The sequence below is a fragment of the Anopheles funestus genome, chromosome 2RL (assembly GCF_943734845.2).
Source record: "Anopheles funestus chromosome 2RL, idAnoFuneDA-416_04, whole genome shotgun sequence".
Taxonomy (NCBI): Eukaryota; Metazoa; Arthropoda; class Insecta; order Diptera; family Culicidae; genus Anopheles; species Anopheles funestus.
Window position 1 is genome coordinate 70655249 of NC_064598.1, and position 26872 is coordinate 70682120.

Genomic DNA, 26872 nt, shown 5'->3' on the forward strand with positions numbered 1-26872 from the left:
AAAATGGTTGATAATTTAACTTATGGGCCATGAGTGGCATTGCGCTGCAATTCATCGGGTCGGGTTTTGTGGGTAACAAATATTGGGAATATTATTTTATGGAATGAATTATTACGTTTTTTTCTTAATCGTGTGAAATGGAAAAGAAAATGCTTATATTTGATATTCATTTGGTTAATTATGAAATTAATCAGTCAGAAAAATGATGGGATTGATGGGAACATTTTGCAAGGTTTATAAAGAGTTCAGATTTGTATTATTCAGCATTTGGAAGACTCGAGACACATGAAAATATTTTTTGCAATTTCTCGAATGTTATTGTAATTTAAATTTTACCACTATTGTGTATATTTTAAAAATTATACTTACTTCCTACTATCCCTTAAGTCTTCAGTGTTGCAAAACGAACTTTCTGTAAGTTTGTTACATTACGAACTCACAATTTTTTTACTCCAGTTTCATTGATTGTCCAAATGTGCTCTTAATTTGCCATCCATTAAACACGAATTCAAATTACGTAATTACGTAACACCCACCCACCTATCCTCATCTTCATTTCACTTCGCCAGTGTATCGATTTTATGAAACACATTCATTAACAAACCTCCAGCACGCGCACAGCACAGGGAGAAAAACAGTTATACAAAATCGCGAAGAAAGCAGACCATCCTTTTGCACAAATCGCGATCGTAACCGTGCATTACGCGGTTTCACCTCACTGATGTCACTGTCACATTGCCTCATCCATCCGTCAATCCGTTCCTACGGCCCCCTTGGTACGCACCAGCGTATGGTGCGTGTGCTTCATACCCGATGTCCCGATGTCCGGGGTGGTGATTCGCTCCTCTGCATGCCTAAGTCAACCAATTTCCTGCCAATGTGAGTGCATCGAACGAAAATCGAAAGTCGATCAGGCCAGACTTTCCAGGGCAGCAGACTGATGGGACACATGCACAATTACCGACGTTCCTCTTTCTTTTGCGTTTGCGTCGTGTTGATGCCATTTCGCACATTAATGGTGCCCCAGAGTTCTGTAGGTTAGCTTCTGGTTGGGAAGCTTTTTTCCCGTTTCGGAGATTCGGATTATCCAATTTAACCAACCGTGATGTCATCGAGAGAGCAAAAAATGATGGCATATTATTACTTCATCGTCAGTCAGTATAGGTGGCATGGTGAATCACTTCATAAGAACACAGTGAACTGGTACGAGAAAGCTTGTAATGTTGTTAGCGGGCGGATGTCACCGTTCCATTATTTCAGTTACGTTGACAGGTCTCAGTTGTGTGTAAAAAGCCCAGTAAAACATAATTTCATTTCGTGCTTTCCTTCTTCCCTATCCAATCTCATTGATTGTATCGTAATTTTGGCATTAAAAGTTCCTACCGAACATTACCGTGAGTTCCTGGCCAATACTGCAAGCAACCGTTCGGAATTAGTTCGACCCCAAACAGTTGACTTCCTTCGCTAATAAGGTCACAACCTTTAGTTCAGCATCCGTTCGGAAAGCTCATTTAGGGTAGCAAAAAGCACGATCAGAGCGAACCATTAAAAATATATAGCCTTATTGAGCAACTACAGGCAAAGACTATTAGACAACCTAGTGGCACCTGGACACGCACCGTAGGTTAAAGAAGGCAATTGAGTAGGCGTGTTATGGTGCAAAAATGCTCCATTATGCGAAGGTCAAATACTCCATTGCGGTGATTTAAAAGTAGTAGTTACACTGAAGATATCTGATTAGAACAACACCACTGGAGTGCTTCTAGCATCTACACAGCTGCAAGTCTTGAACCTTGAGTGGCATGCGGAAATTATAATAATAACGGTCGAATTAAAACATGAATTATGTTCTATCGTTTACATAGCCAGTCTTTACAGCGCCTGGTATCAGGTTTCAGTGGCAAGATAAACGCCACCATTTCATCGAACTAGCAATTTCAACCCTGGGCAATGTCTTAATCTTGCCGTAACGCGTACTAACCACGCAAAGCCAAACCGCGCTGGTCAGAATTCGTTTCGAACGGAGTTCAAGAAACCTCAACTAGCTAGCATAAACGCGCTCTGTTATTAGTATGTCACCTGCAAAGCAAAAATCGAGCGGTGGAAAATTCCACCGAGATCGTGTCCCGATCAAACACCTTCCGGCCCGTTACCGGCCACCTAACTTACCTACCAGTTCTAGTGATCGGATCGTACGATCGAGTTCTTCGCACCGCAACATGGAGCAACTGTTTGCAAAAAAAAGGAAAGAAAAAATGGGATCAATCTAGCAGCTGGACGACCTTCGAGTAGATATGTAGTGTGCAAAAAAAACCCCCGCTGTAACGACCAGTTAAGCAAGCAAACTAAATCAAGCGTGTTCGTATGTGTGAGGAACGTATAGACAGGAGCTACTTTTACTTCCTGAATTATTCCGTCCGTACCAGCCCATATCGAATAACGATTGTTTTATTAATGGCGGTTTGACATCCACATCTGCGATCGTCTGATCGGTGATCATTAGCGTACCATGGGAAAAGATTCCTTGGGGATTGACTTCATGTTCGTCGTGTTCTTTGAATGTCTTTTAGAACGTGTAAAAGCGCCATCTACTCTGTCACGCACAATCTGCTCACTTCTGGAAAGCCTTGGACTTTAGATATGTCTGTTCCAGGTTAATTCCTTCTTGGTCATATCATGGATGACATTCAAGGCGATCAAAATCGGACGTCAACATCAAGTCACTGTGTACACACGGCATGGCATGTTTTTTTCCTGCCCGATTCCCCTCGTCTACAGGCGAATTTCGCATGATGAGCTGCGTCTGACCTAAAAATGGAGCACTCGGAATCGGTAACAAAGTAGTGAAAAGCAAGTGGCCGACCCGCACGCGCTACCAGCATGACCGTCGGTAGCCGGTTTGCAGCGTAAAGTGGGCCAAAAACCATGTTCCGCTACGACCGGGCCGACCTATCTAGGACATTTGGGGGAGGTACACCAGTAAATGCTTGAAGAAAAAAAAACCATCGCTTTGCGCATTGCGCCTGACCTTCAAACTTGTTTCGGTGCTGTTAATAACAACCTTTTGCAGTCAATCAATAAATAACAAGTGTCCGTGGCCGATGCATTCATCCCGCGGTCCGGATAGATGTCTACATTTTTAAAATCCCAATGCGGGATGGTATTTTTTGTTGTTGCTGCTGTTGTTGTAGATGATCGGGAACAGTTGATTGATGCTAGGCCCCGATTTATCATCAATCTGGTACATGAGATACTATAATACCCAGGCACTGTTGGATGCTACACGAGCCACAGGGTGGTGCGTGTTGCTGGTAGAAATGGCTTTGTAGTACAACTTCCTGATCTACACGATCTACGAACCACTGGGCAATTTTTGGCGTGGGGCGAAGAAGATTAATTGATCGACCTGCCCGGATCACTATGCCCGGTTGTAAGGTGGTGGATTGACTTATTATGCCTCACAGCTTTTGGTGGGAATTATTTATGATCCCGGTCACAATGGTGTCGTGTTTTCTATTGTGATGTCGCACTGTGGCCGGCCTATAATTATAGCAGAATCAGGACCTTTTCGCTACATCCGTGAGTGTGGTGAACATCAGTTTGGGACTGAAATTGGGACCAGGGATGATACTCCTAAATGGACAATAACATTATCAAAACAGCTAACGGGTCGAGGCATTCATTACCATCCTATTACGTTTTATTAGGTGATAGACTAATAAATCTCTTCCGTTTAACCTTTACCCATGTGTAGTACCCGAGTGTTTGGCCCTATTATAGGCTCATCCAATTTTGCTTAAACCTCTACCTTCATCAATCACACCCTTCGAGGAATTTCGAATCAAACAATTCGAGGTTACGTTCGAGATGTACCTTTTCTTTATTTTTTGTTTTGCTCGCTTCACTTCAACCATCAGCAGACATTAATCGTTTTTTTCGATCTTCAAAACGATCGAATTAAGTGTGAGTGGCCACATACCCTGCAATTATCACCCTGTACCTGAACGACGTGCGTCTTAGTCTATCGGGCTCGAACTCGCTTGAAACAATGGCACGATCTTCACATCTCACCTCGGTGAGCTCTTCGAGCGATTCATCTACATAGAAATACATAATTAGTCTGAAGGATTTTTGGTTGTTTGTTTTTCGAACCACTAGTAGCATCATATCGCTATGCAGATCTGAAGTGAAGAAGTGACCTCGTAAATATATCATCTCATTATTCGATGGCGCCAACATAAGCGATTGGTTCAATTGCGACGCACTCGATGGTGTGTGACCCTTCCGTGTAGCTTGCCGCATGTTTCGAGGGCAAGGTTCTATCCGGTCCTTTTCGTACGTAAAGGTCAATCCAATCAATCAATACGGATTCACACTAACCACACCTCGTGGAGCTGTGAACTGTTTTTTTTTCCTGGGCGTGTATTTTCCTGACATAGACCTCGAATCGTCGTATCGACCCATCTTCATGTGATGACGGTGTTAGAAAACTTACCACATTGTTAGTACACTAATTTGATTCTCCAACGATCTGCTCCCCAAAAAGGTACAAGATTGGCTTTTGTGGATTGGCGCTGGATGACGGCGACATGTCACGCTGCCATGTAGCTAAAGTAGGCAATCCACATCCTTGACATTTGCTTTCCGAAGCACCAACAAGTAGCATAAGTGTGCAAGGTTTTCTGCACCTACCATGCCGAACGTTCGGCACGTCAACGTGTTTTAACGCTTTTTTATATGCGACCTGTTAAGATGATTGTTTTCATTGTTCGATTTTATATCGAAATTCCCGTCCTTTCCGTCGGCACGATCATCACACCGTGGTGGGCTTCTGTATGCAATTACCTTCGTAAAAGCTTCCGACGCGTGCCAAACAACGCGCATTCTGCCCGCAAAAGAATGCACCACCAACATTTACGCTTTAAGGTGCGAACAGATCGAATCGAATGGCAAAACAGAACAGGAACGCTTCCATCGATCGGCCAACATGTTCCGCTCGGTTAAACGTAGAAGGGCAAACTAGACGATCCCTCGTTGGATGACTGTGGAGCAGAACATTAGCGAAGCTTACGAAACCATCCCACGGGTGTGGACAAATATGTTCATACTTATTGGAAGACACGCTCGACACACAATCGTACCAGCAATTAGCTTTTGGCGGGAATTGTTTTGCAAAATGTAATTCAATTCGGAGCGAACGGTAGGCGTCGCGGCCTTGGGCTGGAAGCTAAAGCTGTTTATACACATCAAGTTGCAGACTTCCTTCATAAATATTTCAACTCGAATGAACTGGCGCAAGACTGGCAGCATAAATTATCGATCTTGGTGTCATGTGCGAAGGTAGCGTTTGTCGTTGTGTGGTCGAGTCGGGTTTGGAATGTTGACGCGTTTGACGCGTTTAAATAAAACCAACTGATTAAACCGATTCTGCTGCGGTGGATCAGCTCGAGGCGTCAGTCGTGCAGCGCATCCGGATAAAATAAAAATGTTCGCTTTATTGCTTGTTAACAGGTGATAAAGCTAATTTTAAGCTTAGAGAGACTTGTTTTTTTTTTCTTCAAATGTTTGGCCGAAATCGAATGAGGCGCCAGTCTTATGATACACTAACCTCACATTACACACTCCGGATAGCAAAACCATGCCGTATCGGAAGGGTGAGAAGTTAATGAAAAATGTACCTAATAATAGCGTTATGATAAAAATCGCTAAAATTAACCTAATCGTTAATTCACACTTGTTGCATCCTGAAGTTTGAGGGTGGCGAGGTACCGAACACTTAAGATGCTCCGTTACTTGCACGTTTTTATTCTCCACACCAGGCGGTAAACATTTACGATCATCATTAGCGATAAGTGACGGTTCCTACCAAACCACATTAACTCGTTCCTGTGTTTAGGGGTAAAACCTCCCCTCCCCCCCACAACTTGATGCATCTTTTGTGCAAAGGAAGAAGAAAGAAAAAACAGTTTGTTGAACTCGCCCCCGTCATCAAAACGGGTCGGGGTTTTGAAAGCAAGATGCCGCTCACAAACGGTTATGCTCCAGAGAAAACTCACCATAACCATAAATGCGATGTGCCGTGGTTTGCCTTATAAAATCATCCAAGTTAGCCAGAGTGTCGGGGATTTCTACTAACATACTCACACACATTTTCCCCACGTGGTACTCCGCACGAGCTTTGCGATCATCCGGTACGCCTGGCGGCTTTGCACTCCCTGTCTGTGTTGGTGTTTTTTTGCTGTTTTTGTTTTCCCTTCAGTGCGAATTTTCTCCATCATCGGCAACATGATCGTTACCGGGCCGTCATCATGGCGCTTGAAGATGCGCTACGTCTAAGTAGCTTCAAATCATACGCTTAAAGTAAGCTGCACCTTTGCTTGGAAGCATGAAAAATTGGAAAACTCGTCTGCCGGACAGCATGTGTACTGGTTATTGTCTTTTTCCTGCCTGTCTGTCTGTTTCGAAACACCAACCACCGCCATCCGTTTCGTACTGTGCGTGTTGCTATTGGTGATAAACATCAACTTCTACAAGTAAAAGACGAGTGACAACGATGAGAGAAAAGCGCCGTAGATGAAGATCGTTATGTCAAAATGCAAAAAAAAGGCAGAATTTTCCCTTTTACCGGAACCCGGATTTTACTCGTTTGGCAAGCGGAAGTGAGCATTAATGTTCATCTTTTTCCAACATACCCGCAATGAATGAATTGTCTGGCCGTGTTGATTGGCATCTTTCGCATCAGATTTCGCTCAGATCTTCCGATTCGGTTTGCTGGTCCGCGTAGGCAAACTTTCGCCTTTTTCCGTTAAAATAACGGCCACTTGGAAAGGGTTGGTGTACCTGTACTGTTTTACTAGTAGTACATTAGTTCCAGTTTTTTTTGGGGGAATATTCGTACCATGATGCTACTTTTCTCAATTGTGCTTTTAGTTTTTATCTCAACGATCTGTATGGAGATTATTAAAACAAAAACATCGGTTTGTTTGCTACTAGTTTTACCCGAGATGGTTATTTTATTTTGCAAAAGAAAATTAAAAAAAAAACACCATTCTCCCCCCAGTAGCTGTTGATACAACTGGGATCGCTAGGTGTATGCATTCATAAACTTCATACTTTTATGGAGATTGGTTGGTTCGTTAAAAAACAATTAGTTGCCTAATCGCTGTATGTGACATTCGTGCACATAGTCCGGAACTGTCTGTACACTACTGGAGATGAGTGCTTGCGTGCGTGACAAGATCGTACACTGTGCTGATTGCTGATCAGCTAATGAAATGGTCCAGTTGTTCAGTGTGCAAACATTTGGATGATGATGATGATGCAAGGTATGTCATTTCGCAGGCAAAATGTTGCGATCCGTTCGGAAAGATACATCGCAAACGAGTGAAAATGACATTTAAACAACGTTTGTTATCGTTTTCCATTCGTAATTACAATCAATTGCAATGCTGCTTTATTGAAAAATAGTGATCAAGCAACGGTTTTAACTCTCATTTACTATCAAAAGTAATGGATTTAATGGGAGCATAAATATTATTTGAGGCTTTTCTCTTTTCCCAATTTTTTTCCAAAATATTTTTTTAAGCTTTAAAGTAGATTTGTTTTAAAAATCATGTATAAAAAGCGGGTCTGATTTGAACCACATCAACCTCTAGAAATAGTTAATTACGATCGCGATACAATCTCGAACACAATTGCACTTGTAATTTGGTATGGATGATAAAACAAAGACACGGCCAGTTAGTGTTCAGCCATGGCTGGAAACGTAGCGTTGCGTTTGATTCTGACGCTGGTTATATTCACTGTTCACGTTTTATGTGCCAAAAAGCCGGCTGAAATTTTGGTAAAAATCATACAATTCGATTGAGCATTGTTGGACTTCTTGATACATTTGATCTACCGATCGTTCACAGCGTCATTCGGTCACACGACACGGTTATCCGGTAGAGCTCCATAAAGTCACCACTCAGGATGGATACATTTTGTCGCTGGTACGAATTCCCGGCAAGTCCGATAAAGCACCGGTACTGATTGTGCACGGATTGCTCAGCTCCTCGGTAGATTGGACCGTACAAGGACCGGACAAGTCAATCTCTTTCATTGCCGCGGACGAAGGTTATGACGTTTGGTTGGGCAATGTGCGCGGCAACACGTTCTCGAAAGAACACAAAACCTTCAGCAGTAAGGATCGGGAATATTGGCAGTTTAGTTTCCACGAGATCGGAATGTACGATATTCCCGCTATGGTGGACTACATTCGGAGTAACACTTCTTCCGACACCGTACACTACATCGGACACTCACAAGGTGGTACAGTGTTCCTGGTGATGGCAAGCATGCGTCCAGCGTACAACAAAAAGTTCGCAAGTGTTCATTTGTTGGCACCGGCCGCCTATATCTATCATGCTACATCGCCGGCTGTTGATTTTGCCAGTCGCATCGATGAGCTGGAAATGTTTGCAAAGTTAACGCGAAGTTACGAGATCGGTGGACGTGGTCCAGGTTCGTCGATGGATCTAGTGTACGCTGGACATAAGACGGGTCTGGTACCGACGAGTTTGGTGCTAACGAACATCTGGTACCTGGTGGGTGTACACGATTCCATCAATCGTACAGTTTTGGGTGAAATATTAGCCAACACACCGGCCGGTTGCTCCGTCTATCAGTTACTACACTTCGGACAAAATTATTTGGCCAAAGCGTTCCAACTGTATGACTACGGACGGGTCGCTAATATGCAGCGCTATGGCGCGAAAATACCACCGGAATATCCGCTTCACAATGTGACCGCACCGATCATGCTGTACTACAGTGCAGGGGATAACTTTGTACCGCCGGAGGATGTGGAAGAGTTGGCTGACCAGCTGCCGAATGTGGTACATAAGCATCGGATTGGATTGCGCAAGTGGAACCACATCGATTATATGTTCGACGCAAGCGCTCATCGACTTTATCGAATGATTGTTGCTTCGCTGAGAAATCAATCTACGGATGAAAACCGCTCGCAAGTGACACATTGAGTAGTTAGTACTATGGACTAAAATAAATTGAAAAAAACCTTGGGATCTCTATAGGGGTTGTAGCTTTTTGGTTTTTTTTTGCTTATTTTTCATTTTTTTTTCTTTTTTATTTATTATTGCAGCTTATTCACGTCGTTGCACAATGTTTCTCACTGACCGTGTAATTCTAATTATGAAATTTATAATAATTATTTTCCCTCCTTTCATTTCACCTTTAAAAATGTAAATTTGCAAAAAAAGCCAAACATTCATCTAATCTTTGCAGTGTTATCGAACAAAAAAATTAGCAAAAATGTTAATTTACCCGTGTTCGTGTGCCTTACCGCATTCGGTTACTGTGTGTTTCCCTCGTGGAATGGCTTGCCTGCCTCCCCAATTTCTCATGCATGTGGGCATGGACACAACGCAACATGCACACTTCCGCGCATCCGATTCGTAACGCATGCGTGAACTCTTTTTTTTGGGGAGTTTAATTTGAAATCATTCGATTAGCTGTCTTTCGGATGTTTTTTTACTCTCCACAAAGTTTTATAGTATTTTTTACGATGAGATTTTATGCGCTCATTGCAGTTCCTTTCCTATACTGGGTGGTTTTTTTTATTTATTTCCAGTACGTATTTCAACGCATTCACAAATGTTTTATGGCTTACGTATCTAATGGTAATCCGTGAGGCTTCACCCCCTGACGCAGACGGATGAGTCTGGTGGGTTTAAAAATAAAGCATAAAATGGCATTTTAGAGAGCGAAAGTGATTGTTACTTTTATTTCAAATTTCTCTGCGATATATTGGTGTATGATGTAAGGAAAATGAAAGTGTGCAAAATCAGCAAACGATTGATAAGCGATTGTAGCATGATATTCTTGAAAATATGTACATAAAATTCATCCAAAACTATTCATAACAGTTTTCCTCGCAAATTAAGAGTTGTTACATGTTTTCTAATGGATTTGGTTTTTCTTTTTGTCCTTCCAGGTATGTTCCTTCGTCATCGGCGTCCTATGATCATGTGCACTTCCAAATGGGAAACCAATGACAGCAATCAAGCGACATTAATAGGTTTCAAAGTACTATCGCATACCATTTCCGTCGATTCACAAATCGTTTCTCGGAGCTATACACTATTTACGAATCCCGTTTTAGTTCCCATTCAATGGAAAAAAGAAAACCAAGCTTTAAATTCAATCGGCATCGATTGCAATCGAACCGAACCGAAGCGTGAAAACATTAATACAAATTTATGAAGGTGTAATTGCAGTACAAAACTCACCCATTCAATTTCCTATTCTTGGCCCTGCGAGCCAATTCCCTTTCGTGTACCATTTGATCGATCGATCCATCTCGATCAATCCGTTGAATCCGATCGTGTGCGATTGCAGAATTACCTCAGGTCCCAACAGCGTTTGGTTGTGAGGCAATGCGTGCTGGAAAAATGATGAACCGCATGAGGGTGGTCTCTCCCATGTGGACTCTTGATTTGATTTATGGAACGAGGCGCATGCGTTTGGCCACTATAATCACAGTGATTGCAGCAATGGTTTGCTGTTCTTGGGAAAGGAAGAAAACAAACGTTTGGACTGGACGATCAGGTGCACCACGCTGCAATACGTGTAGTGATTGTTTGTATTGCCCACCACGGTTTAGGTCGTTTGTTTATGAGCATAACCACTGCAAGCAACATAACGTGAGACAAAACATGTACGTAAAGGTATTTTTTTCTCTCGTCAATGCACATTTGTCTTGTAGCCATTGAATTGCAACGTCCTGAGCGTTGGGCTATCGTGCAACTATTGATTGGATGGCTTGTAAATGTTGCTCATATGTGTGATTTTTTCATGTTTGCCTGTTTGCAACTTGTTTTGAGCTTATTACCATTCACATGCTCGATGGTTGATTAGCTAATCGATACTTATTGGTTCTAAATTTACTCTTGTTTTAGTGCGTAAATCATTACCTATGACCGATTTCTAGTTGTAGCCGCCATTTAAACGATATACGTAATCATATTCTGGTTTAAATTTGTTTTTATTATTTCTGAAAGGAATTGCTGTGCGTTTCGCTAAATGGCCATGTCTATTAACTTATTGATCGAAATATTATGTGTTCTTGCAGAACGCAATTTTATTGAACAATCTCTTCTAACCATTTAAACATTATAAATATCGTAAAATATGTCCAACGATTTCTGGAGCATCTAGTTCAACAAAATAGTCATTTTATGTAAAGCTCAAACGCATGGCTTTGTTGGTGGTCCTTTTCTTTTTGTTCCCATTTCTGCCAGAATATCCCATTGCACAATTCGTCACGTTTTGTCCATTTGCCTGTCCAAATGTAGTCACCGACTAAAACATGAGCACATCTACAAAGCCATCCTTGGGCGCAAGTTAATCCAAAAAATTAGAAGCGTTATTGCACACTCATGCGGCACAACTCCAATTGCAGCTTGTCTTAAAACTTCTCACAGCGAAATACAAACATCGAAAAGGTGTAGTAGAGCATCCAGTCCGGTACAAAGATTTAGAGACACAATTTATGTCCCAACGTAACGCTCCTTCTCGGCAATGGAGGCCTTGAGGTTTGAAGTACACGACCAAACGAAAAATCAGATTTAGGAAATCCCTTCACCTCACGTTTCGGAGAAGTTTCGATGCAACTCCACACCCACCAAATGCTCGAAAAAAGGTTGGGCTTTCGAATTCCAAACCATGGTAAGATTCCATCGAAGGAATTTGGTCGCGTTCTTGATGTACTCGACCTCAAAGCATGCCGGTTTTGTCAAGTGGATGCTGAGTCAGTCGTGGTGTGCAGCTCTGACCATAATGTAGCCAGTACTTCGGACAGGCTGCAAGTGGTCGAATTGGACCACCACCCCTTTATGGTCAACACGTAACGGGGCGTCACGAACGGGGGTAAGGGTTAACATTGAAATGATCTACTTCGAGACTGTTACTATTCAAATCTGCGCCCAGAAAGGTTGTTTTCCGGAGGGATTCAACTGCGTGCGGTATGGTTTAACTCCATCGAGATTAATCTTGCAGTGGAATTGAATAATTGATTATGCATCGTACAACTGCAACGAAACTCGGCAATGCATGCTACTTTAAACTGTTCTCCATCGAGGCAGTGTAAGACATTCGGTATACCACACGGGAATGTGACGGTACATGGACTGTGATACCGTCCTGTGTGCTTAACCTTCGTCCAAGCAATGATCACTTCATTAGAGCACGCAAAAGTCCACTCACATTTTAAACTGCATGGCACACCGTTTGTAGTCTAAGGCATGGTGAATCGAGGACGATGGAGTAATGAAATATTAGTTACACTAATTAAACCCACACAGTTAGGCTTTGAAGGAATGTTTAAGATACTGATCACTGGCAATGAGTTGTGGAAGTTGTGCATGTGAAGCTGGTACTTAAATCAGCAATCAGGATAAATCATATTTTATTGGACATATGTGAGAAAAATCTTGCTAGAATTCTTGGAAACCCTACCCACCATTTTGATTCTTGTATGTTTATATTCATTGCATTTTTAGTATTGCTAGTTGAAGCATAAATCTTGCGCTTCAATGAGTGCATCGTAAATACAGTCTAAAACCATGAAGTATCCGGACTCTTACATCCAACTTACTTATTCGGAACACACTGTAAGCAATGTTAACATCAAGTTCCCAAACAAGAAGGTCTTGGATGACCAATCAATTTCAGTTGAATGCCCTTGCCTTTTTACGTGTCTTATGTCTCTTAAAGGTATTCAAATTAGTTTCTTCATGGAATTCATTTCATGTTTGCAATGTCAAGTGTTGGTACAAGTGCAGCTACTGCTAGCCATTGGAATAAGCATCTTGTCATTTGGTGTCTTTTAAAACATGTTTCGCTACACTTCGACATTCGTGAACATAATGCTCTCTTGGCATAGGCACTTTACATTTTACTCCGTATAATGACTTCTTAACATTTGCTAAAAAGTGACATTATAACCTCAAGACAATACTTCCCAGAGAGTAGAATTAGCAAAAATATACATTCATTAATTTCATGAGTTCCTTTGTCACCAAAGATTGTATACAGGGCGAGACTAGGAAATTCGCTTTTTTAGATGCAAATGTACAGCTGTTTTGCACGGAGTACACTTTACACTAATTAATATGCTTTTTATTAAATTCCCATCACTCCAACTGATGCTAAATTCAACAGGCACCCTTCGTTTCGGCCTCCACCCCCCAAATACCATCACACCAAATTTCAATTAAACTTTCCTCGGGCATTATTGTTTACCCTGCACCTAACGAAAGCGATAGTTTATGTTTCACCTTGCGGATATAGCATAAGTCAACACGCACCGTAACCTCCCATATCTCGTCTCGCCGGACCCTGGGACGAACGAAGATAGATTTCCCACAATCAGCACCTGAACTACGCATACTCTCACTCTCACATCATTACGCCGCGCACCAGAGACAACATCCAGGTCCAGGGAGGGAATGCTAGTCGTGAGCTCAAAAATTAAGCTATCATCCCAGTCACCTGGGTGTACTTTTCCTTCGGAAAATCTCATAATAACCGGGGTGCTAATTGGTACTTTCTTTGCGTACCGCACTGCCTTCGTACCGGAGAGCAAGTTGCGATTGTTTGGCATGTTGTCGCTTTGATCGTAGCCTTCTACTATTCCTCCTACTCCAGCGGGGTCGTCGATTGCTTTTGTGCCGGGAGTCCGGAGAGTTTTGCTCGTTTCGCGCGTAATAAGCGAGCTGTGGAACCTGCTTTTAAACATGCTAATGATAGTGGCCCCGGATGAGCCGCCGGCAGCACAAACATCATCGCCCCTTTCGTGTGAATCCCTCGTTGGGATCGTAAACTTGAACTTTGCTGTTTGTGAGGTTGCAATACGAATGCAATCACCCCGCCAACCCTTGGGCCAATGGTTGATTGCTGGGATGGGAAATGGAAAGATCACTTTCGTAGCACAACCATGGTCCAGGCGAGACATTAGACCGGGTTGGACATTAGCGGGTTCATTAACACGTTTTTTGATGGATTTTTTTGTGGACATTCTTGAAGAAAAATAATTATTCTACAACTTACTGGAACAACCTAACAAAGGATGAATTGATGGAGGGATGTTAGTAGACATGATTAACAAAATCATAAAGTTTGCACAATAATTTAATGCTAAAAACAAAACAAGTATAGAGAGAGCTGTGGAAATGCCAGATCTGGTATACCTTGACTTTATTTGTCTGTCTCCGGCTGGAACTTGGTGAGGTCCTGTCGTGTGAAGCACTGAACCAAGCAGCGCAGATATGCAATTATAAAACATGATCGGTAGTTTTCTCTATAAGGTAAATTTAATTCGTTCCGAAAGTATTTTAACCATCTGTTTAATTCATTTTAATGCACATGTTTGTTTGAATGTTTGTAAACAAAATTTGATTTTTGGCTGCTAAATAATTCAAATGACAGTTGGTCTCAATATTTTAGAAGGAAAGGAAGAATAAAAATAAATGAAAATAAAAATTATTGCAAATGTTGATGATAATTTTAAGGAATTAATTATTGGCATTAGTAATTAACCATAGCTATTTTTTGGGTTTTGTACAGGGTAAAAAATAAACTATTTTTAACTATGCTTTTTAATCACTATACTGAACTTCAACTTAAATTTTGACGTTCAAGTAAAATTATAATGTTAGAGTATTGTAACTTTATTTTACAAAAAAACCGAAACCGATTTATACTACCAATATGTGGGTTTTTTAAACTGCAAAAACAAATCCCACTTTACATCGATCATTATTCATCGTGCACCTTTCCATCACTCACTAGAGTGTGTGCATGTTTCGCCTGATGTTTACGCATCACAGTAAAGCACCGCACACTAAACACAGCACGCACACAGAAGCGAACCACAAACATAAGTGTTGAATAAACAGCACCAAACAGCTGATTCCGTTCTGCGGTGCAAACGGTGAATTGCACTTAAAGTTTTGCGCTTTCCTTTTCAAACTAACCAGACAGACACCTGTCATGTTCCGGGGTGAAGTCGTGAAAGCCGTGCGCAACGCTGTGGGCAAAAACAAAACTGAAATCTTTAATTAATCGCCTGGGATAGCGGATTGGGCATCCTACGCCGGGCTGTATCTGCCACTCGGACGCGCTTTGTTTTAAAATAAAGCTTATTATTTACTTTATCCATCGCAAAACCACCTTTCAACACCTTTTAGCCGCAACCGAGCGCTTGAGTGTGGCTACTTGGTTGTTTGGTTTGTTTAATGCTGCTGCCTCGCTTTTGTACCGCGACTCTTTCAAACACTTCAAACTTGCGCTCGTGTCCATTAATTCCTTCCGTGATCGACTTGAACCATTGGGCATCCAGTTGAGATTGTTGTTACGGAAAAATCCTTTCCACTGCTGTCCGAATGCAGAAAGGCGTCAATGATCGAACCAGCCCGCTGAAGTTCATTTATTTTATTACATGCCTGTTTTTTTTTCTTCCTCCAACCACCCCGATCAAATAACACGTTTATTGGCCGATGATTAATTGTTGATTGGGAAAAATGATTCACTTTTGCTTTTTCTCGCCCGTAGCCACTTGAGCACACTTGAGCTAAAAACTTGACGTAACTCAATCAATACCGTGTACCGAACCGATGGTCAACCTTGCCACTTTCCTTTTTATCTTAGTTTTTGAGCGTATTGTTTTCCGATCTACTCCCTCCTCCTGGTTGGCCTGGGTGGTTAGTAGCTTCCCTGACAGTCGGGTGCCATAGACCTAGGCCTTCAGATGCTATTTTTCCTCTCTTCACGTCCGTTCCGAGTCAGGTCTGCGGGTGTGATCTACCGAATAGATCACAACGGACGGGAAGCCTTTCAACCGTACGTCGTCCGATGAAACAAGAAGGATAAAAAGAAACACGCCACCATCATCCCCATCACAGCGGGGCCTGGGGTAGCCTATGAAGATTAATTTTCAAATATCATAATAAACCGACCTTAATGCTGGCCGGGTGACAGGAGAAATGTGATCGTTTGTGTGGCACGTCGCGAAGAAAAAGTGTTCCTACCCAAAAACCCCGTGTGTCCACCGACCGTCCGTTATCTCACGAATGATCCGTACAGATCAACAGTAATACCGGAAGGGAGGATTTATTTCGTGCCGAGGTCGAACCGGACAAATGAGATCTCTATTACCGGTGGATTGGGTGGAAGATGAATGAGCTAAGGCACCACGGTAAAGGCAGCAGTGGCTCGTGTTTCGCGGGATTAGTGAGGATGGATTGTTTGTGCTGTTCGATCAAGTAAAAGAAAAAGGAAAGAGTAACGATCATGTGGGTACGCGAGTGTTTTCTTTGCTTTATATGTGAAGTTAATCGAAGTAGAAAGTCTTGCGCAATGTGAATAGTGGCTGCTTGATGCGTGTAAACTTTTTAATTTAAATTCAACAGCGGTTAGTAGCTTACAAACTAATCATAACTATGATAAATAATGGTATGAGAAAAATACAAATAAAATGTATTAAATTCAGCACTAAAAAACAGAAGCATATCGATTGGAAAACCAAAACAATATCATACAAATAAAATTAAATCTACACATTTTAAGTTCGTGAATCCAATTATGTACATTTGTAAAAACTCCATAATGTTTAATAAAAACAAATAAATCTATCAAGCCCATTAAAACATTGCTAGTACCCAAGATAATTAAATTAAAGATATGAAAATATTTGGAATAAAATACATTTCAAAAATTGAAAACAATTCTCTTTAGACAATTTAATATGGATAATACAATAATATATAAAAAAAATATTGTTAGGCAAAAAAACATAAATGTTATTAGTAGCAGAGTCTCTGTATTTCGTTGTGTTTTTGTATGTCTAGACAACCATTGCCATTGTACGGAATTTGAAAATTGCGAAATTTTTCTGCAAAATTTATCAAAATTTTTGATAACAACTTATTTCAAGTAATATTACCTATTGCAGTATGATCATCCGGCAGTTAACATGCGCTTTATATTTATTGCTTATGAATACCGGTTCCATAAAACTCGTGATAATCGACTTTTCTCCTGATATTACACCAGACGCATCAGTTATCTGCAAATCACAGCAATATCGTTCGAATTATTAGCAAAACACTGTTTTGAATGTATCTTTTCCTTCAGCATCCAACCATAAATGAGTTTATAGCATTTCGGTTACTGTAGGTAATGATGCTAAAAACTTGTGTCTTGTCTAACACCGGTTTCCGATTCAGTTTTATCGCCTTCAACGACACTTGACGAGGACATAAACGGATCGTTTTAACGATAGAGTGCGTTGTATGTGTTTACTTTACTGTGGTATATTTCATTAGATGATGTAAAACTTTCATCCCGTAAATGTAACCCACAAGGGATAATATTGTTATTTAAACACACGTAATAGGTTATAGCGTAAGTAAGCCCCGCGGAACAATTCTACCCCAAAAAAAGAACTGGAGCACCTTCAATCAACGTAACAGGAATATACCATGTCTCAAACTTTAATAATACAGTGCTCTGATTTTTCCTACGAAACCAACACTATCCTCAAAAGGCTACCGATCGCTGGGGGCTGAACGTGAGTAAATATTTTTTAATAGTGCAACGTTAACTGCCGACAGGATCGCTTACGATTTTACGGTTCCCGGTTCCAGGTGTGTGTGTGTTTGATGATATTTTTCATCCCCAACTTATCTTCCTGCACGGATCGGGCTACCGTTGGTCGGGTAGATAAATCGTAACAGTTTTTCAATGAAACTGCTGGTCTCTATTTTTCACGCGATACTTGCCATGGTGCCTTCTGGTCGATGATAATAAAGATTATGGATAAAAAGGTAGCACCGTATCAGAAGCTGACCATCGGCGATGCTAGGACGTGCTGCCGTGCCAAAGCCTGATTTGTTACCTAATTAATATCATTCATCAAAACGCACGCTACACTTCCCAACAGTGTGGATGGATCTCGTGTTGAGCTTTTTATTTCTTTGCCCTGATCAAAGTGACACACATGAGGCTTTATTTTTAATGATGATTGTTTTGCGTCTTTTTCTGAGTGAGGTGTGTCGCTTCCTTAATTCATCATAAAAATCATCAAATAAATTTTAACGATCTCGAACAGGCCTCACATTGATGGTGCATTCGATAAATGCATCCGTTTGTTCAACTTCAATGACGATCAATAAGAAGCTTTTTGTGCAACTTCGCTACTATTGTACGAAACGAAATCAAGATCAAAGACGCATCAACCTTGTTTTTAGTTGGTAATTTTTTGTTAACTTCAAGTTCTTTGTCAAAACTTCAATAGGTTCGTTTGAATAAAGCAATCGTTCAACTCAATTCTAGACTTGTTTATGGTTCCGTTGTGTACACAATCGAAAGAGATTGAGCTGATTCTGATGATAAATGACAGTCCATTATTGGAAGCAGTTCTTGAAAGAGCAATGACTATTTTCATCACACAAAATGACATCTTTTTCTTCTTTCTACCAAACAATCTCCGAGCAGAAAGAGGAGTTTTGAAGCAATCAAAAGCAACTGAGCAAGCGCATGAAATTAAGAAAGAAAAAGTAAGCGAAAGACACATCGGACCATGCATAATCGTGCCGTTATTACCGTGAAATGCAATCTGATTAAGTTAAACAGTTGCCCTACCGATGGAAACCAATTCTTTACCTTTCAACCTTGCACAAACGCCCTACCACCGTGTGTATGGTCAGTCGACGCGTTTGCTTTCTCGAGCGTTTCATGGCGCTGTACACGCGCCAGAAGGACAGATTGATTTTGTGCGATGGATTGCCCAAAAATGCCGTCACTAAACTGCTCCACTTTGTGGAGCCCCAAACACAGCGTGGACAACGAATTAGATTGATTGGGAATGTTGATTGCAATTTTGCTTTTCTGGTTGGAAAAGTTTGCTAACTTGCAAAGCGAATGTGACTCGTTATATGCATAATGGGCACCATGGATTCATATCCGTTTCCGACTGTGATTCCCGTTTAAATTGTTTTCTTTTTTGTGTATGTTTTATAGCAAATAGCAAACAAGCAGTTAAGCAAAATTTATGAGAACTAAGCAAACGGTTGAATATTATTCGAAACGGAAATATTAAACTGCAAACACATAATACCCGATTGGAGTCCCAAGAATCACTGTTTTGCTGCATTTAAATGTTCGATAGAGTGGTAGGAAATACAATTTATGAACCTGATTTTACCGATAAGCACAATGTAATGACGTTTTGGTATAAATACTAAGGCCAGAGTGGTGTTTTTTTTAGCAAAAATTTGAAATAAGAAACTGTGTTAGAATTGCCAAAAAAAAACCTGCCTCCAGGACCGTGCATCGAGCGAAACGAAAACCACACGCATGCCAATTTGTCTCACCAATTTATACCGCTTTGAAACGCAACGGAACCATTCACCTGATCGTTGGCAAATCGGCCCCACTCAGCACTTCCTCACACAGCATGGAACGGATGTGAATGGATGAATTGGGAATTTTAAAATATTACAGACAAAAATCAAACAAAACCAGCAGGAGTCAAGCAAGCACCAAACTACATTTTCGAGTTAAAAAAACTCTACTGAAATGTGGCTATTTACGTTTGAAATTTTGAATATTTTCAATAGCAAATTGTATGTTATAATAAATGTAGGTTATGAAAGTTTAGTCTCCATGATTTCTAAATTACGAAGCTATTTCAAAACTATGAAGCTATATACACGCTTAGAAAAGCATCTCTCATCAAAGGTAGGGGAAAAGCATCAATCTCGATATGTTTGTCAACGATTCGAGATTGTACAAAAAATATGGAGTAACAGTGGACAATCACACATCTTGTCATTATCGCATTAGGAAACGAGCTGGAAACACGGAAAGGAAGGCAAACGACAGTAAATATCGATTTTCAACATGTTCCGCTGCAGTGGAGACACATTTCATTTCATAATGACACCAAGCAGCGGTTTTTAAAACGAACGACATCAACAGTGAAGCAAGCGACGAACGCGCCTGTCGAGACGCACTGTGAAATACAACCGAACTGTATGGTTCGGTTCGATGGTTCGATGAAATGAGCAACGACCAAAGGGCGTTCTTTTCGAACGAAAAACAGTCAATCAACAACGCCTTCTGATCCGTTGCTCAATGGATGACATTTTGTGCGATCGGGTACGCGTGTTTTGCTTTTGTTTCGTTTAACATTCCGCTGGGAGGTTGAAACAGGGTTTTACGTTCCACAACCATCCTAACCTAGTCGACTCGGCTTGATTGCATTAAGACGCTACATTGTTGCAAAAATTTATAAACATTGGTACAAATTTATTCCGAGTCGTAGTACATAAAGTCTCTAGAAGGAAGAAAACCAGCGGAGCAAAAATATGTTTTCATCATTATAGAGAAAAATTAAAAAAAAAAGAGAAAGGCTCCAAACTGATCTTTTTCGGTGATTTAGGATTTTCCGCCGATTTGTGCAAATTATAAAGATTTGCCTACAAAAAAATAAAAAGAAAACAACCCATCGACGGTCCGGATGCGTACGATTTGTTTAATGTGCCGTGAAGGTGGGTCTTGTTGGGTTGTCAAATCAAAACCGATGGATAGAAAATATCGAATACTTTTGATGGTGAAGGGATTAGGTTGAGCAAATGTTTTTTTTGGCATATTCGATTTTTGTACCACGAATAAATAAAGCGCTTTAATTATAAATTGGCAAACGGTTGCAAAATTTTCATTGAGTTGTTGGTTAAGTACAGCAAACGCATGAAAAACGCACTATCTGTTGGCGTAACTTGGTTCGAAAAGATGCCGTTGAGTGATAAATTCTTGTTGCCTACCGTAAAATGTTTGCTTTCGAGGCATTAGTGACGCCGCTGAACTAACAAACATTAACGGAAGGTTAAAAAAAAAGCATCATGATGACTTTAACAGTCGTCTTGCGAATAATTTACGATCATTGATGATGAGCTGATAGGTCACCAGAAACGAAATAAAAAATACTATTTTCTATGTTTTTTTTGTATGGTATGAAGGTGTAAATCATGTTGGCGATGCATCGTTCCACCGGTGTCCTCTAAAGTAACGTTAAGGCTACTGTTTTTAGGATTGAAATTCTTCTTAACACTCTTTATTCATAATTCATACAAGAAACATGAAGCTCATCACTTCAATAACCAAATTGATTTTTTTATTTGTATTGTCGTAGCAAGCTTGTAATCGTTTTTCCCTTTTTTCTCTTCACTTTCAGGTAAGGACCACAGAAAACTTATATTATGTAAAGAAGCAGTTAATACAAAAAGTTCAAATACGTTCTTGATCGTAAGTAAAAACGAAAATTTACCGTAATTATTATTTAGTTTATTTAGTTTGTGATTTTCCTAATTGAATTTTGAACACATGGAAATCTAAAATATTTGCTTTGATTAATACAAATATATTAATAGATCGGAACAAATTGCTCTATAGTTAAAATTATAGCTTAGCAATATATCCTGACTGCTCTAAATAAATAAATATACAGTAGGAAAACTTTGTCAAAGTATCAAATTTCATCAAAACTGCAATCCAGGTTGAAATATATAAAATTTCATTAGTAAACAACCATAAATATTAAAACGGTAAAATTCACAGACACTAATTATTATGAAATTCCAACTAAAGCTCAATTTTTCGTGGTGTACATATGCATAAGTTATTCTCATTGCATGTATCCAAAAGAAAATAGCTCATTCGATGTAATTATGCAATAAAAATATAATGTGAACGATTGGCACGATTCTTCCTCATCGATCAATCAAGTAATGGCTGCCCAGCGGGCAAAAGTGAAGTGTGAATAATTGCCCAACGTTTGTTTTTTCTAACTAATGCACAAATCCCTTACACCGGTTTCATTCGGTGTGTGTGTTTGTCCCTTACCCCGCCCACCCCTCCAGTCCTTATTGAGACATCCCCCCATCCGTAGTGCAGGGCTAGGGGTCTTCGTCACCGAGCTCATTAAGCCAACTCACGCACTCGTTGAAACACTCAGCACGATATGTTCCATCCATCAGCCACCTCGCATGGAAATAAACTTCCGTTCGCCCTTACAATCAATCGCCCGCTGTGGCCGAGAGTGATTGAATTATATCTATTTCGATGTCCTCGGTGTCTGGCACAAATCTCGACTCCTCCAAGACGGTCGCAAGTGTCGTTGATCGCGTTACACTCTTATCGATCACGCATTTACACCAACACCGCGTACTGTTCAACCGCCAGCAAGCCGGCCGTGCATGGTATTGACTTATTTATTTTATTACTATTTCCATCAAAATGACCATCGAATGCACCTCTCGAGCAAGTCACGCACATCACGAAACGTGCATTCGGTCGTATTTTTCTCTCTTTTTGTTTCGTTTTGAGCCTTACTTTTGCCTTTTTTCGGTAATTCACGTCTAATACCGTTCGGTGCTTGGTGCTCGGAATAGAATTTTAATCTGTCAACGTTGGTGAACCGTCTGCACTGACCCGTGTTTGGGTGGTTCCCTTTGCACGGGGTAAGCAAATGCGGCCACAAAGTGCACGTGCCAAAACGGTGAGACGGTTTCGGACGGCACGTTACACGTCGCAACTGTGGGCCCGCGTGGAGCATAATTTAATGACCATATGAATGCTTTAATTGGACTTTATTCAGCCACAGTACGGTGCGCTTTTAGGGAGGCAGGTGGTATGGAAGGCTCGAGGTGGACACCACCTTCTGTTCGTGAAACATGAATAAAACTAAACGCCATCGTATGATCTCGTGGCACAGGTGGTCAGCTGATGAGGTGCTCGGGTTTTTTTTTATTTCGATCAAAGTCTTGGCAGTTTGTTGGCAGAAAGGTTGTACGAAGGTAGTCGTGTGACACAGCCTTCCACAGGAGAAAGGCACCAAACGGTGCGCGCATAGGTTCAATTAAATTAAACCGGGTTGTTATTAACCGAATATTTATCGGATGAAGTGCATTGCACGTGAAACGTGCCGGAAAGTGATGGATAGAGCGAGGAGGAGAGAGAGAGAACCGTTGCACTCTTGATGTTGACACGCTGGTTACGCACCTATCTAAGGAACTGCTGCGAGCAACAGACGACCGGAGAGTGATGTAATCTTGGCAACGAACGGTTGAAGGAATCGGTGAAGGTGTTGAATGCAAGGCACGAAAATGGAAAATGAAACTTGTGCGGGATTTTATCGGGTGTGAAAAAAATGGAACAGCGGGAATCAATAGGAGGATTGGGATCAAGCGTGGTTTCCTGCAGACATGCAAGAAGAGTGTGGATTAACATTTCTTAACCGTAGATTTTGGAAGAATGTTTATTTTTCCTAATTGACAGGCCATCATCACTTGGGAATGATTTTAAATCGTGATGAAATACAGCAGCTATACGATTTGACTTTTAGTGGATTAAAAGATCATATTCGATCACTATCAAAATGCTATTGTGTATCTTTTATTAACTTTATTTTAAACTTTTAAAACATCTTTAGTAAGAGATAATCGATTTTATTATCTCTTGCTTTGTTTGTTAGTGATCTATTTAGTTTTGAAATTTATTCCAAATATATGACATTTTATTTTTAATATTGTATATCTAAGAACAAGTAGACATGGTAGAAAATAAAAAAACGCATCCACAAAATACGTTATTAGTTACGTTGAAGTAAATAAGACGATCAAGCCCAACGTTATGCATTGCTTCTTGAAATTTGTTTTTGCATATCGTCACTTTATCCAAAATCAGATAATTTACGTTTTGTTTGCAATATGGGCACATCACAGCCATCTCTCCCACAAAGCATTCAAGATGATAATTTACCATTTTCGTAACCATAAGCAGACTTTCCCATCATCAGTTTATTTTTTTTATTTTGCTAATTTTCCTGCAAGAGTTTGCACGCATCAGGCATCACAAAAGAGATGGATAATGCATTGTCGGCATATGCACATCGATCTTGCGACTCTGTGCCTAATTATGTTGTTCCCTGTTAAATAACACATATTCGCCCAACCCCATACGTGTGTGTGTATATGGTTATGAAGACATTTTTTTGAATTTTCCCACCCAACCGGGGTCTGATGGTGGAGAATTTTCAACACTGCGGAGTGAGTGGAAACAGATATTTTTAAAGCTCCATTTTCTCACCCACCGTGCCACATCACCTACCCATACTCTACGTTGCACGGTATGGGAGGCTTTGTTAGCATACCAGCTTGACTCACCGTAGCCTACTCCCGGGTCGTTTGCAAACGACGATCAAATAAAAATAAATCAGACCTGCAAAAAAAAAAAAACGGTTCCCACCACCGATAAGATAAAGGTGATCGCGTAGAGCGAAAAACCAGGGGGAATAGAAAAAAAAAATTAAATAAAACGAAACTCTCGCCACAGAAGAATTGCACGTTTTTGCCGCCCATTGAAAAGTGTGGCACGACAGACGAATTTTCCCGTCCCTCCGCAACAACATTCCGGGACAGGTTGATGAATGAATGGTTTTAGGGAACAAAATGAAATGAAGGAGCTGCATTTAAACCGCTACCGTTTGCTTAAAAAAGTAAGGCTGCATTCCAGTGCACCGATTAAAAGAAGGAAGTCAAGACGCCTGTGTGTGTGGAATTCATTCTTCTCAAAGATCAAATCAAAAGCTGAAAACGATTTTCGCAGCCCATTTTCTAGGAATGTGCGGTTAAATGATTTGGAGGTGGTTGAGTGAAAAATCTACCTTTTAATTAGGATTGTACAATGTTTATTTTTGTCTTACAGAGCCAAATGCAGATGATGAAAGTTTTGGAAAATGAAAAGTTCATCTTTTGTTCGCAGATGTAAATGATTTTAAGACAATACAATTTTAAACTTCGCTATTCATATGATTATTTGGGTTGTTTTTTTAAACATTCATTATAAAAAAAAAGAAATAAAAATCTAAATATACTAAGACTTAACCTGTTTGTGGGATTAGTACACAGAACGAAGCTTGTGATGTTACTATTTATGTTGAAATACATTTAATTTGATCTTTGAAAAATTTATAATGACGCAAATGATAACAAATAAAACAAATGATAAACACAATGCATGACCGAACAACTTTTAACAATTTTAATGATAATAAACAAACAAAAAACGAATCATAGATTATTGCCTTAACTTCAGGAACACCTGACAGGTATGGTCTTACATCATGCCTGTCGTTTAAGTAATCTTTTTTTTCGAACTGCCAAAACATGTGTTTTTGAAGCACTCGAGTAATAAGTGCTGCGTTGAGTTTTAACCTTCTCAACCGCTAATTTCATTACTTTGCAAACTTCCTTTCGGCAGTGTAATTACGTATTACGCCCATGGGGGAAACGCCTAACGAGTTCGACCTTGCTCGAATTTTACCGCCCTAAATTACCTTCATCGACAGATCGTCAGATTGTCTTAAGCGGTTCGACAATGTCACTGTACGTGTATTGCCCCCGGGGGGTTTGGTGTGGTTTCCAGGCAGGCCAAGTTCCAAACTAGCCATTTGGTAGAGACAAAACGATTTTCTTCCGTTACGATCGTTCAACCCAATTTTAATTAATGATAGATGGACCATATTAAATGGGCTACCGTTGTGGTGTATCGTTTAAGTCACTTGGAATGGGGGGTTCATGAGAGTGCTCCCGAGCATGGATTTTACTCTCACAATTTGTGAAAATAATTGTTTTGAAATATTGTTTAACTGCAGCTATAATTAGTTTTATAGCAACTGCAACTTACATTTATGTGAAATTCATCCATTGACCCACATTAATACTATTTTTCAATACCGCTGATCTATATACATTGTTTCGAATGTTACATCATTGCGCACAACATATCGATACATATCAGACAAACATAAAAAAAATCCCACCAACCAAAAATTCACTGTCAGCTTTCACACATAAAAACCCCCCAGTTGTCAAAATCAAGTTTAAGAACCTTACCTCCCTCGTTTGAAGTTGTCGCAATGAGTCGGCCGAAAAAATAACACCACATCGATTAAAAGGGGACGCATATGCCTGCTGTAGCTTCTGTGGCATGCTTCTTGAGACAGCACGTTGTCTCGTATAATGCGAGTAGGGAAAGGTACCACGCCATCGTAGTCATCAGCCAGCATTGATCTGAGCAATCGATTCGAAGGTGTTGCCGTGCTGTGGCGTGGTCGGGGTTCGGTTGCCGCCGACTTTGGCAAACTGAAATGAAGATAAATTTCAAGGCGGCAACATAAATCCTACACATTTTCTTGTGCCTTTTGCTGTGTGTGATGTTTTTTTGCCATCGAGTTAACGTCACATAGTCACTGTCACTAATGAGTCATAATGTGATGTACGCGACCCGCTGCTTTGTACATTAGCGCCTATCAAAGTGCTTTGGGGTCGTTCAAACACTACGTAACACAGGAAAGGGAGATGGGATCGTTTTCAATCCATGCGACCAATAGTAAAGGATTTCGAATTATTATCTTTAATACCAGGCGGGAAAGTAACCACTATATTAAGCACTAAGCAGGTGGACGGTAGTTAATATTACCTCTTAATTGGATGCTCTCTTGTTACTTCTCATGATGAAACAGCCGTTTATCAAAGCGAAATATTTTTCTCACAGATCTGATCATGGAACAGCCATGTTTTCTAAATTTTTAAAATTTTAACAAACGATTTTTTAGTATCTTTTAAGTATCTACATAGCATTTAGTATTTAGTAAGTGAAATGTATTTATTTTGATACACAAAATTAAAGCAACATTTTTGTGTAATTCTCAAGAAATCACTGCGATACGATCGTCCAACAAAATGGCAGA

The 26872-nt window shown here is 40.4% G+C and overlaps 2 protein-coding genes across 2 annotated transcripts in view; both read left to right on the top strand.

Annotated features, from left to right (window-relative positions):
• Nucleotides 1-26872, top strand: part of LOC125762465 (mucin-5AC) — a 130269-nt gene that overhangs the window by 32950 nt on the left and 70447 nt on the right. The window lies entirely within an intron of this gene.
• On the top strand, nucleotides 259-9075 carry LOC125762441 (lipase 3-like). The gene is made up of 2 exons (XM_049424540.1): nucleotides 259-7843; nucleotides 7914-9075. The coding sequence occupies exons 1-2, from the start codon at nucleotides 7754-7756 to the stop codon at nucleotides 9018-9020; spliced, it is 1197 nt and encodes a 398-aa protein (XP_049280497.1). The 5' UTR covers nucleotides 259-7753; the 3' UTR covers nucleotides 9021-9075.